Source organism: Entelurus aequoreus, linkage group LG02, assembly GCF_033978785.1.
Source record: "Entelurus aequoreus isolate RoL-2023_Sb linkage group LG02, RoL_Eaeq_v1.1, whole genome shotgun sequence".
Classification (NCBI taxonomy): domain Eukaryota; kingdom Metazoa; phylum Chordata; class Actinopteri; order Syngnathiformes; family Syngnathidae; genus Entelurus; species Entelurus aequoreus.
In genome coordinates this window covers 56,278,739-56,292,347 of record NC_084732.1, presented here as the reverse complement: position 1 = coordinate 56,292,347, position 13,609 = coordinate 56,278,739, and the positions used below count along the sequence as shown (strand labels likewise).

Genomic DNA, 13,609 nt, shown 5'->3' with positions numbered 1-13,609 from the left:
CTTTAACTTTAACTAATGTGGTTATGCAATAGTACGTTGTGTAAACCTCACTTTCTGATGCATCAAAAGCTGTGCTGGACAACGAAGTGACATCTGGTGGCATTTAACTAATGACTTAACTCTTTGTGGACCTGTGTTCAAAGCCGAGGAAGTGTGCTGTGCTAGACACACAGTACAGTGGTATACGTTGCCATGGAAGGAAAGCTCATTTACATACTGATGACAAAGCCTCAGAAGCGATGTGAGGTTGAATATGCGTAAGGATACTTCATGATGGTTGTGCGGAACCGGGGATATAAACTGCAAACTTCAGGTAGAGAGACAGACACTCCACCACCTGAGCCATGTCAGTGGCCCTTGTGAATGGAGCTCATGCAATATAGAGCCGTATGCACAGCAGTAATTTGCAAAATGTATTGTAAATTCTCACTGAAAAAAAATACTTACAATACTGATATATGGGATGGGATGTCATTCTCTTGACATTATTTAGATTTCTCTTCATGATCTGGAAAAGATACAGACAAAAGGTAGTTGGTTAAGACGCTCATCCAACAGAGATGTGTGTCATTCACACTGCACATATTTATCAACACGGCTGGAACAGGGAGAACCCTGACTGTGTGTAAGTGTGACGCAAAGCTGCACCTTGGGCCAGCTGGGAGCGCGGGCACTATCTGTATTTATGTGCATGTCCATCTAAGAGATGCACACAAGTTAGCACACTGTATCAGCCCTCAGACTCAGCAGGCTAGCTGTTTAGGCGGCATGGCTACATTTTGTTCGACAAAGATAAGAGTTAAAAATACTTAAACTCTAAGAAATATGCATGGGTCATAGACAGGCTGAGTAGAAGTATTTAGTAGAGCTAATTAAATGATCTGCAGATGTTGCCAACTATGGGGTGCCAGATATAAAAGTTCAGTCACACTTTTCTAGCAGATATATTTCTCATATTTAACTCCCTTTTTTCAGATTTAAAGGTGCCATATGTAGAAATGTCATGGCAAGTCATCATTAAATTGCCCTGCTATGTCAAAAGGCATTAATAAATAATGTTTTTTTCAAATACCTTTATAACTGATAACGGTAATTCAGCCGGGATATGCTCATTTCAAATTTAGATTTACAGCCCCGAAAGATTGTTATTTTTTTCATTTCGATGCTCCGCCCTCCACCGTTTGACCAATTTAAAAGTTTGTGAGTGTGTCACATCCAAGTTGCCAGTTCGGCACCATCAACTTTGTCGAGCTACTGCCACTGGTAAAGTTACTAAACATGTCAGACCTTAGTAAATCTAAAAGGCCTCGTTACGATTCTCAACTTATTCATGACAAAGCCAGGAACAAAACGAGGATTTGTATCGGGGATGCCTTTGAAAGATGGAGACGATTGAAGGCGGAGAAGATTTTTTCATATGATGCTAAACTTGCTAATTTCCTCCTTGATAGGTAAGTAAGGCATTTACGTTTTCTTATTACTTGTAATAAATGGAAATAGACATTTTGTATGTAAACTATACCAATACAGTCTATAACCTTATCTAACAAAGCTAGTATGTTCGTGCAACGAATGCTTAGCATGCTAGCCCGGTCAATGACACATCGACATATAGGCTAACGGGGGAAATACAGTCGTGGTCAAAAGTTTACATACACTTGTAAAGAAAATAATGTCATGGCTGTCTTGAGTTTCCAATCATTTCTACAACTCTTATTTTTTTCTGATAGTGATTGGAGCACATACTTGGTCACAAAAAACATTCATGAAGTTTGGTTCTTTAATGAATGTATTATGGGTCTACTGAAAATGTGACCAAATCTGCTGGATCAAAAGTATACATACAGCAATAATAATATTTGGTTACATGTCCCTTGGCAAGTTTCACTGCAATAAGGTGCTTTTGGTAGCCATCTACAAGCTTCTGGTTGAATTTTTGACCACTCCTCTTGACAAAATTGGTGCCATTCAGATACATTTGTTGGACATGGATTTGTTTCTTCAGCATTGTCCACACGTTTAAGTCAGGACTTTGGGAAGGCCATTCTAAAACCTTAATTCTAGCCTGATTTAGCCATTCCTTTACCACTTTTGATGTGTGTTTGGGGTCATTGTCCCATTGTCCACAGAACTTTCCTCCAGAAGGTCTTATCTTTGTCCATGTGATGTCAGATGAAACAAAAATTGAGCTGTTTGGCCACAATACACAGCAATATGTTTCGAGGAGAAAAGGCGAGGTCTTTAATCCCAGGAACACCAAGCCTACCGTCAAGCATGGTGGTGGTAGTATTATCCTCTGGGCCTGTTTTGCTGCCAATGGAACTGGTGCTTTACAGAGAGTAAATGGGACAATGAAAAAGGAGGATTACCTCCAAATTGTTCAGGACAAACTAAAATCATAAGCCCAGAGGTTGGGTCTTGGGCACAGTTGGGTGTTCCAACAGGACAATGACCCCAAACACACGTCAAAAGTGGTAAAGGAATGGCTAAATCAGGCGAGAAATAAGGTTTTAGAATGGCCTTCCCAAACTCAGGAAATGAGTTCCAACATTAGCACGGCTAATTGCGGTTTCTGGTACTGTATGTGCATCAGGCACATATAGGGTGGTATTTGCTTGGCACAATATAATGCATTAGATCTAATGATTTTCTACTTTGTGTATTGACATGGTAGTACGCTATTTGATTTATGCATAACGTGGGTTGGCTCATGGAATCGCACTCTGCACTGAAAGATGGTGATGTGCGTACATGGAAGAGAATGCAGTGCGTCAGGTTGGATGCAACATGGAGTTATGCTGAACGAAACGTGGCGGTAATTTATCTGTTGGCCTTGGCTTGCCATCAAAGTAGGCATATGTGATATATAATATATATTATTATACATGATATATTCCGATGGTGGTCCAAACTAGACATTTTAGCAGGGTAATGTCAACAATCTGTCCCGCCTAAAATATTGCTGCATAACTTTACAAATACATTTTGCCAATCGTTAATTAGTAAAATGTGGCATATTTACTTAGTAAACCATCTTGCAAGAAGCATAAACAAGAGAAACCTACAGTGTAGGACTCGTCCATTGCCATTTGAAGTTCCCTTGAGTAGGATTTGGATTCGGCTGCGTATCTTGCAACCTTAGTCATGGAGAGTGGGAGGGGACTACAGAATTTTGACTGTGATTGCAGTACCCTTTCTGGCCACATTACTACATATTTCTCCTTTAACTCCCTTTTCTCAGATGTAGCTAATTTTCATTACATTTAAGCTTGTATTAAATGTTGACCCAAAAAACTATATCTAAATGTTATATCTAAACTTAAATCTTAAATATAAATCTATATGTTAAATCTAAACCTAAATCTTAAATATAATCTATATGTTAAATCTAAATATATATGTTAAAAATAAATCTATATGTTAACTCTAAACCTAAATCTTAAATCTAAATCTGAGCGCTAATTGTTAAATCTAAACCGAAATGTTAAATATAAATCTTAAATCCAAATGTGAGCGCTAAATGTTAAATCTAAACCGAAATGTTAAATCTAAATGCACAAAGCATGTGCAGACACTCCTACACCTTTCTTACTGTGGAAGAAAAAAACATGCCAAATGCTCAATGACAAATAATGCCAATTAAGTTGCAAATCAATAAAAAAATGTTAGCTCCAAACGTGTGCATGGTGTGTTGAGACATTTAGACACTCAAACACAATAAAATATTAAAGATTTATATATAATATTTAGGTTTACATTTAAGAAGGAGGTTTACATTCAAGATTTAGGTTTAGATTAAAAATGTGGGCTCACATTTCGATTTAGCGTAAGATTTAAGATTTAGGTTTAGATTTACCATTTAGCGGTCATATTTAACATTTAGCGCTCACATTTAGATTTAGAATCAACATTTAGGTTTAGATTTAACATTTAGGTTTTGATTTAACACTTAGATTTATATTCAACATTTAAGCTTAGATTTAAGATTTAACATATAAATTTATATTTAAGAATTAGGTTTAGATTTAACATTTACATATAATATTTAGAGTGAACATTTAATTTAAACTTAAATGTAATGAAAATTAGCTAAATCTGAGAAAAAAGTGAGTTAAATCTGAGAAATATATCCGCTACAAAAGTGTGACTGAACTTTTACATTCGGCATCCAATAGCCAACTTTATGTTAGTGAATATACATACTTGTTGATTGCTTGTTTGGCAACACTTCACACTGGGGTCTCTTGCATACACAATTGAGCTTACTTTCTCCCCCGGCAGCGTTGATGATGAACTGCATTTAGTCAGATTCAGTTGAATTGTGTGTGAATGTGTGAACACGGTGTCACAGCAAAAAGGTTCCTATTTTAAATCTATTCTCTGAGTATGGGTTCTCTCAAGATACCCAGTCTTTTTTCAACATGTATGTCAAATTAAATGTGAATGGGTTAATTGTAATGTATTTCCCTAGAATGTGTGAGTCCCAATGGCTGGTGTTTAGCCTCTAATCTTAAATGAGCTGGAGCATGCTTTAGTGTCCAGCCACAACTAGACAAGGCCAGACAAGTGATATAGAATGAATGAAAATAAATGTGTGTGTGTGTGTGTGTGTGTGTGTGTGTGTGTGTGTGTGTGTGTGTGTGTGTGTGTGTGTGTGTGTGTGTGTGCATCACTCTGTACCACGCTGGCTCCCATGCTTGTCTGCCCACTGCCAAGCCATGGCATTGATGCAGAGACGGGCATCTGTGGTGGTGCAAACGGGACAGAACTGGCCTGGGCAATGTTGGTGTGAGATGAGCGGCAGTCAATGTCATCAGAGCTATAAAACAAAGTCACAATTTTAACAATGCTGGCAATGAAATAGCTCCTTTTAAGGAAAGTAAGTATCCATCCGACCTGCGTGACTCTTTATCAAAATCATCCCCTATCCAGGTGTAGGGCTGCACAGCCACAAGCGTAGACACGTCCACCTCCTGGACATCGTGGGTGGAGGCCAGCACTATTTCATTCGAGTTAGCCTGGAAATGAATGTGAACATGTTAGGGAGGAAAAAGGTAACAAGTACTGCAAGAGGATGGTAGAATTCATAGAAAGAGTCCCCTTTTAGCTACTCAGTATTTATCAGTGCAGCTATGCCAAGTGTAATGTTACACCCGAGAGGTTACGTGTCTTGCTTGCGGTGTTGCTCGCTCCCGCTGTCCAAGCTAAGTGCTATCTTTCTATTAGTGTGCTTTTAATTGTTGTATAGCTTGCTTCAATCCTTCTTTAACACATTTAGTAGTCTTACTCAAATTTACAAAGCACCCACTCTCTCTGTTTAACTGCTTCACTTTCAGCTAGCTGGCTGCAAGGCTAGCAAAAGTACGCTAGTCCCAGTCCGAAGCTACTGCGCTCCAAAAACAGCGAGAACTCGACTCGGTGACAGAAATAATGCGAGTATGGCTTCCTGTTCTTCGTGCACCTTTCTCATGGATAGGGTGTCCGCCAGTTACAGCAGAGTAGCGTCGTAAAATTAGACACCGCGGACACGTTTGCTAGCATTAGCTCTAGTTATCTGACTAGCCCAGATTGTAGTAGCCCAAAGCGGCCTACAAGCAATGGTGAACCGGTTAAGACGTATAACAGATTTTAGCCCTTTAGATAGTCCCAGAGGTGTAGTAACACTACATTTACTGCGTTACATTTACTTAAAGGGCTACTGAAACCCACTACTACCGACCACGCAGTCTGATAGTTTATATATCAATGATGAAATCTTAACATTGCAACACATGCGAATACGGCCGGGTTAACTTATAAAGTGCAATTTTAAATTTCCCGCGAAACTTCCGGTTGAAAACGTCTGTGTATGACATACTTGCCAACCTTGAGACCTCCAATATCGGGAGGGGGGGGGGGGCTTGGTGGGGGGCGTGGTTGTGGCGGGGGGCGTGGTTAGGGGCGTGGTTAAGAGGAGAGTATATTTACAGCTAGAATTCACCAACTCAAGTATTTCATATATATATATATATATATATATATATATATATATATATATATATATATATATATATATATATATATATATATATATATATATATATATATATATATATATACTTGACTTTCAGTGAATTCTAGCTATATATATATATATATATATATATATATATATATATATATATATATATATATATATATATATATATATATATATATATATATATATACATATATATTTATTTTATTATATATATAAATAAAAGAAATACTTGAATTTTAGTGTTCATTTATTTACACATATACACACACACCCACACAACACTCATCTACTCATTGTTGTACTTGAAAGTACAATGCTTTGTTAAGGGTTGAATTGTCCATCCTCTTTCTATTCTCTGTCACTATTTTTCTAACCATGCTGAACACCCTCTCTGATGATGCATTGCTGTTTGGCACGCACAAAAGTGCTTTCATCAAATGCACGAGAGTGTGGAATCTTCCATCTCTCCCTAGCATGGCCCAAAACCGGTCAATCCTTGCTTCCTGGGGAAGATCTTCCCTGGCAAGCAATTGGTACTCCAGTACTTGTACCCGGAGGCTGGTCAGGTCCAATCGCAGCTGCGGCAGACTTTTTTTTTTTTGGGCGTGGCCTCCAGCTCCGGCTGAATACCGGAAGTTTGTCGGGAGAGGCGCTGAATATCGGGATTCTCCCGCTAAAAACGGGAGGGTTGGCAAGTATGGTGTATGATGACGTTTGCGTGTGACGTCGATGGTTGAAACGGAAATATTCTGACACATTGTATCCCAATACAAACAGCTCTATTTACATCGCAAAATTCCACAGTATTCTGGACATCTGTGTTGGTGAATCTTTTGCAATTTGTTTAATGAACAATGAAGACTGCAAAGAAGAAAGTTGTAGGTGGGATCGGTGTATTAGCGGCTGGCTGTAGCAACACAACCAGGAGGACTTTGACTTGGATAGCAGACGCGCTATCCGACGCTAGCCGCCGACCGCACGGATGATCGGGTGAAGTCCTTCTTCCTTCCGTCGATCGCTGGAACGCAGGTGAGCACGGGTGTTGATGAGCAGATGAGGGCTGGCTGGCGTAGGTGGAGCGCTAATGTTTTTATCATAGCTCTGTGAGGTCCCGTTGCTAAGTTAGCTTCAATGGTGTCGTTAGCAACAGCATTGTTAAGCTTCACCAAGCTGTATAGCATTAACCGTGTATTTACAGGTCCATGGTTTAATAGTATTGTTGATTTTCTGTCTATCCTTCCAGTCAGGGGTTTATTTCTTTTGTTTCTATCTGCATTTAAGCACGATGCTATCACATTAGCTCCGTAGCTAAAGTGCTTCGCCGATGTATTGTTGTGGAGATAAAAGTCACTGTGAATGTCCATTTCGCATTCTCGACTCTCATTTTCAAGAAGATATAGTATCCGAGGTGGTTTAAAATACAAATCCGTGATCCACAATAGAAAAAGGAGAGAGTGTGGAATCCAATGAGCCAGCTTGTACCTAAGTTACGGTCAGAGCGAAAAAAGATGCATCCTGCACTGCACTCTAGTCCTTCACTCTCACGTTCCTCATCCACGAATCTTTCATCCTGGCTCAAATTAATGGGGTAATCGTCACTTTCTCTGTCCGAATCGCTCTAGCTGCTGGTGTAAACAATGGGGAAATGTGAGGAGCCTTTCAACTTGTGACATCACACAACTTCTGGTACAGGCAAGGCTTTTTTTATCAGCGACCAAAAGTTGCGAACTTTATCGTCGATGTTCTCTACTAAATCCTATATGGCAATATCGCGAAATGATCAAGTATGACACATAGAATGGATCTGCTATCCCCGTTTAAATAAAAAAATGTTATTTCAGTAGGCCTTTAAGTAACTTTTTGAAAAATGTTTACTTGTCAGAGAAGTTTTAATGTAACATACTTTTTACTTTTACTTGAATATTTTTGTGAAGAGCGCTACTTTTACTCTGTTACATTGATTTTCATTCCGATCGTTACATTTATTTACATCTTAATTATTTATAATCGATTGATTAAGACTTGCAAAGAAGAATTCATTGTGCCTGCCAGAAGAAAGCTTGCTGACAAAGTCACATGACTCTGTTTCGCCAATCCAGCGTAAGCATTAGTGACGTTTGACTCTATTTCACCAATCAAACAGAGCCTCATGGCGGGGACCAAATCACAACTACAACTACTGAGAGACACTGCGTTCGGATTTTTCACTGGGAAACAAAACTTCTGTGCATTCTCGTCTTCTACGGTATGTACATTTCCAAATAGCTAAACAAGCTGAATTAACCACAATCGCCCCCTAGTGTACGAGAGACACATTGTGTATGGCCAAGAGTCACATTAGAGATAAGATCATAAAAACTTGAACTTCACATGTAGCTGTGAAAATAGAACAAACTGAATTATTTAACAATTCAGACTAATTCAGTACATAGAAACATACTGACTGTAAAAAGTGCCATGACGTCAGACAAGGCAGCACAAATCTTCAATGGTTACTTTTTTAACTAGTAAAACGAACATTTATATCATGTGCTGTCATCAGTGTCAGTAGAAATGTTCACATTTCAGCCTACAAGAATTCCACTTCTAACTAGAGAAAACATGTTGCGATAAATTGTAAATTATTATTTTTTACACACACATTCTCACATCAATTACAATTGGCGTCCAAGAACCATATAAAAATAGCAACTAAAATATCAGAAGTTACTCACAAGTTTTTCAATACTTTTTCGCAGAATACTTACTTACTCTCAAGTAATTATTTTGATGACTACTTTTTACTTTTACTTGAGTCGTAACCCCAGTCTACCGGACACAACACCTTAGTCATAGGGGACTCCATAACACGCAACATATAGTTTAGTAAACCAGCCACAAATAAGTGTTATTCCCGGGGCCCGAGCACCCGACATTGAAGCTAATCTTAGGGAGCTGACTCGCATTAGGCCTACTAAACAGGTGCGACAGGCTAATCGCACCACTAGCTACGCGAACATAGTTGTACACGTCGGCGCCAATGACACTAGGATGAGACAGTCAGAGATTACAAAGAGGAACATAGCCTGGATTTGTAATCTCGCCAGAAAAATTACTCGGCATCGGGTACTTGTCTCGGGCCTTCTGCCTGCAAAAGGCAGTGATGAGAGGTATGGAAAATTAGTCTCGCTTAACAAGTGGCTGGCGAGTTTTTGTAGAGAACAGGGACAAACGTTCCTTGATAATTCTGGGGCAAATTGTGCTTGCTGCAGAGGGACGCCCTTCACCCTAACTGGGAAGGCGCCATCACTCTTCCTAAAAACATAGATCACTGTTTGAGTCACACTGTTTGAGTCACACTTGACTAACAACACTAGAGCAAGCTAAGCTAAATTAAGCTAGAACTAAACAGCGCCAGGCTGAAAAATTCCTGCACACATAGCATTTCTCGTAGCATAACACATAATGTTTTTTCTCTGGTAACTCTGTCAAAGGAAGACATGCAAAAATGACCGTGAGGTACCTATGGTATAAGATGGCTAACGGCTCAACAAGTCCAATTAAGAACTTTTTAAGACTTTTTTAAGACCATAATAAATATAATTTAAGACCATTACACATTCTTACGGACAAAAAAGTACAAAGACAGAAAGGAAAATCAGAAGACCAGAATAAATTGTAAGTATATGAATTCAACTAACTGAATACACCAGAAGCTTCTCTATTGTAAACTAATTGAAAACAATGTGAGCAAATATAACAGTCATTTTTCAGACTTGCCATAAAACTGTTTTCTTGCAAAAGGTGAAGTGAGCTTCATATCAAGTGTTTTCATGTAACAAAAAACAGAATGTCAACAATGGTAGAAGAAAGCACAACAATATATTGTCTGTAAAAAGGGACTGTTACCATCTCTGCTAAAGCTAAATGGTTAACTTTTGCAGTGTTTTTGCAGTTGTCAGAATTGAGCAAACAGATAAAAACATCTACAGTACTACTACTATATCTGTACAAAGTTGTGAAGAACAAGGAGTGCAGGCAGAGCGATTGTCTAAAAAGAAATAAGGCGATTATGGCTTGCAAGCCTAAAACAGAATTTAGATGTGAATATTGTGGATACAATTCAAATTTGCCCAGCTCATTTTGTATCTGGTATGTATAAATACATTTTCACCAGATTTTGTGTGACTTTTTTGAAAACATTGCTAATAAACAAGGACTAGTTTCTATTTAAGCATGACAAGATGACATTTGTGAATCTTTCTTACTTTCCTCACCCCATCATAAACTAAGTGTAAACACTAAACAGACAACCTTTATAGTTTTTAATGTCAGTTACTGTATAAACGTGGAGAAAAGAGGAGGCATGACAAGCTGACCTGAAATTATTTGAATACATAATTAAAATAATAGAATAGAATTACGTTTTGCCATAATGATCTCCTTCGGCAATTGGCGGTACTTTAACTACATAACATTCCTTTGGGGGGGTTAAGTTGATCCTTGTATTGTTGTGCAAGTGTTTGTGGCGTTTCAGCATCTTTTGACACTGACATATCCCGGATTTTTTACTTTTACATTTTTATTCTATTCACTTTAACTGCAATGTTTACAAACGTTTCCCTCCTCGATGGCTCCACATCCAGGTCCTAAACACGTTTTACGTTTCCATCCACCGGCTTCAACCATGCATTAAATTGATCGTTGAACTTGCACTTCCCCATCTTATGCAAGTAATTTGGCTTTGCTGTGGGCTTTCGTCAAGTTTTCTCCGCTGGTATGCTAAGTTGTAACAACACACCACTGCGCACGCACAGCACACTAGCTACTAGTGCGCGACAAATTCTGACCGAGCAGTACAGCCTACTTTAGTTTTGTTTTGTAGTTAATTTATAACTTCTTTAAAAACCGAAACATTTCAAAGAAAGACTGAATCTTATGTTAAGTTATATTTATAGATTTTTAAAGGCCTACTGAAACCCACTACTACCGACCACGCAGTCTGATAGTTTATATATCAATGATGAAATCTTAACATTGCAACACATGCCAATACGGCCGGGTTAACTTATAAAGTGCAATTTTAAATTTCCCGCAAAACTTCCGGTTGAAAACGTCTATGTACGATGACGTTTGCGCGTGACGTCGATGGTTGAAATGGAAGTATTCGGACACATTGTATCCCAATACAAACAGCTCTGTTTTCATCGCAAAATTCCACAGTATTCTGGACATCTGTGTTGGTGAATCTTTTGCAATTTGTTTAATGAACAATGGAGACTGCATAGAAGAAAGCTGTAGGTGGGACATTAGCGGCTGGCTGCAACAACACAACCAGGAGGACTTTGACTTGGATAGCAGACGCGCTATCCGACGCTAGCCGCCGACGGCATCGATGATCGGGTGAAGTCCTTCGTCGCGCCGTCGATCGCTGGAACGCAGGTGAGCACGGGTATTGATGAGCAGATGAGGGCTGGCGTAGGTGGAGCGCTAATGTTTTTAGCATAGCTCTGACGAGGTCCCGTAGCTAAGTTAGCTTCAATGGCGTCGTTAGCAACAGCATTGCTAGGCTTCGACAGGCGGCACAGCATTAACCGTGTAGTTACAGGTCCAGTGTTTGGTTCGGTGTCTCCTGATAGTAGTATTGTTGATCTTCTGTTTATCCTTCCAGTCATGGGCTTATTTCTTTTGTTTCTATCTGCATTTAAGCACTATGCTATCACGTTAGCTCTGTAGCTAAAGTGCTTCACCGATGTATTGTCATGGAGATAAAAGTCACTGAGAATGTCCATTTCACCTTCTCGACTCTCATTTTCAAGAGGATATAGGTGGTTTAAAATACAAATCCGTGATCCACAATAGAAAAAGGAGATAGTATGGAATCCAATGAGCCCTTTTACCTAAGTTACAGTCAGAGCGAAAAAAGAAACGTCCTGCACTGCACTCTAGTCCTTCACTCTCACGCTCCTCATCCACGAATCTTTCATCCTCGCTCAAATTAATGGGGTAATCGTCGCTTTCTCGGTCCGAATCGCTCTCGCTGCTGGTGTAAACAATGGGGAAATGTGAGGAGCCCTTCAACCTGCGACGTCACGCTACTTCCGGTACAGGCAAGGCTTTTTTTTAATCAGCGACCAAAAGTTGCAAACTTTATCGTCGATGTTCTCTACTAAATCCTTTCAGCAAAAATATGGCAATATCGCGAAATGATCAAGCATGACACATAGAATGGATCTGCTATACCCGGTTAAATAAAAACATTTCATTTCAGTAGGCCTTTAAGACCTTTCAAAATCGTAATTAAGACATTTTATGAAATTTTAGACATTTTAAGGCCCTAAATTCAAATTGTTGGATTTAAACTTTTTTAAGACTTTTTAAGACCCCTGCAGATACCCTGTGTATGATTCAGTCTTTCTCTGACCTTTTGGAACTGACTACTAACGAACATTGAGGTACCGCTGTACCTTGTGGGTCAAATAATTTGTTGTTGAGGATATCTGACCTAATATGCTGAGGTATATTATAGTAAATGAGGTGAAAAGCCGGGTTGTTGTGTACTGTGTATGCTTGCTATTGCCTATACATACTATATCAAGTTTTTAAATAGGAAATTGGCACACATTTTACCTTGTTGATTGCAAATGCCATGATTATGTCAGACTCCTTGTGAATGATTTTTGCTTTGCCTCCTGGATAGCCCAGATCTGCCTCCACCTGGATATTTCAGAAAAGTAGACAGAGTATGTTCAAACAGTGGGTATTTAGAAACCATTAGCCAAAAACATTGTTAGTTAAGTAAGAAGAAGGATGAGCAACCTAACCAATTTTAGCCAAAAAAATATAACCGATACTGTTACCCCATTTTATGTGAAATCAGCATCAAGAAGAAAGACATTCACAGGAAAAAAAGTAGATTAAAAAAAGTCTAGGTGAGTGGTGCATAGTTAAAATCAAAAGTGATTTGGTTTCCTCAGAGAAACCCTGCAAGGTTAGCATACAGTTATGACAGTGAGCATGCAAGTAAACGTTTTAATGAATAAATATAATTATTGTAGGTACCAGTTGATTTTGATAAAAGCTTTAATGCGTTTGCCTCCAAAGGAGTGTCAAAGAGAGTAAAAGAGTATTTGGATAATATCGGATGTGAGGTTATGTGAGTACAACGCAAACACATCCCAGAGTTGTGAAAGATTAGATTTTAAACGTTATGCTTCCACAGTCGTAGGAGCAGTCACTGTAAAGCCAAGCTGGGGAGGAGACTTGATTATTTCAAATCAAAATTGTTTTCAATAAATGTTTAAATGCATAGTATAGCTGCTTCCTCAAGTTAGGCTGTACAGGTACTGTCCCAACCAAATCAGGGACAGGATACTGGGTGACACTACCTTATTGAGACTGCTAGCTCCAGCTATGCAGTTTGGGCTTACATGGTCCATATGGTTCTCTAAAGACTACACAACACACAGGTCGAGGCACAGAACACACAACACAGCACAACACAAAACACATGCACGCACGACAGAAAATAAAACATGGGATGAAAAAAGAAAATCAAAAATACTGATTTTTGACGTATAAAATGCTCTCAGAATTCTGTGGCGACGC

At 39.0% G+C, this 13,609-nt stretch overlaps 1 protein-coding gene across 6 annotated transcripts in view; it reads right to left on the bottom strand.

Moving 5' to 3' along the window:
• The window catches only part of dmxl2 (Dmx-like 2), an 85,588-nt gene that overhangs the window by 11,493 nt on the left and 60,486 nt on the right, over positions 1–13,609 (bottom strand). For 4 of the 6 annotated variants that reach the window (XM_062029416.1, XM_062029444.1, XM_062029454.1 and 1 more), the window contains 5 exons: positions 13,390–13,455; positions 12,632–12,718; positions 4,897–5,018; positions 4,681–4,819; positions 448–508 (listed from right to left, as the gene is read on the bottom strand). In XM_062029416.1, coding sequence (XP_061885400.1) covers positions 448–508; positions 4,681–4,819; positions 4,897–5,018; positions 12,632–12,718; positions 13,390–13,455 — 475 coding nt within the window. The remainder of the gene's footprint in view (positions 1–447; positions 509–4,680; positions 4,820–4,896; positions 5,019–12,631; positions 12,719–13,389; positions 13,456–13,609) is intronic. The other 2 variants (XM_062029434.1, XM_062029463.1) reach the window with 1 other exon arrangement.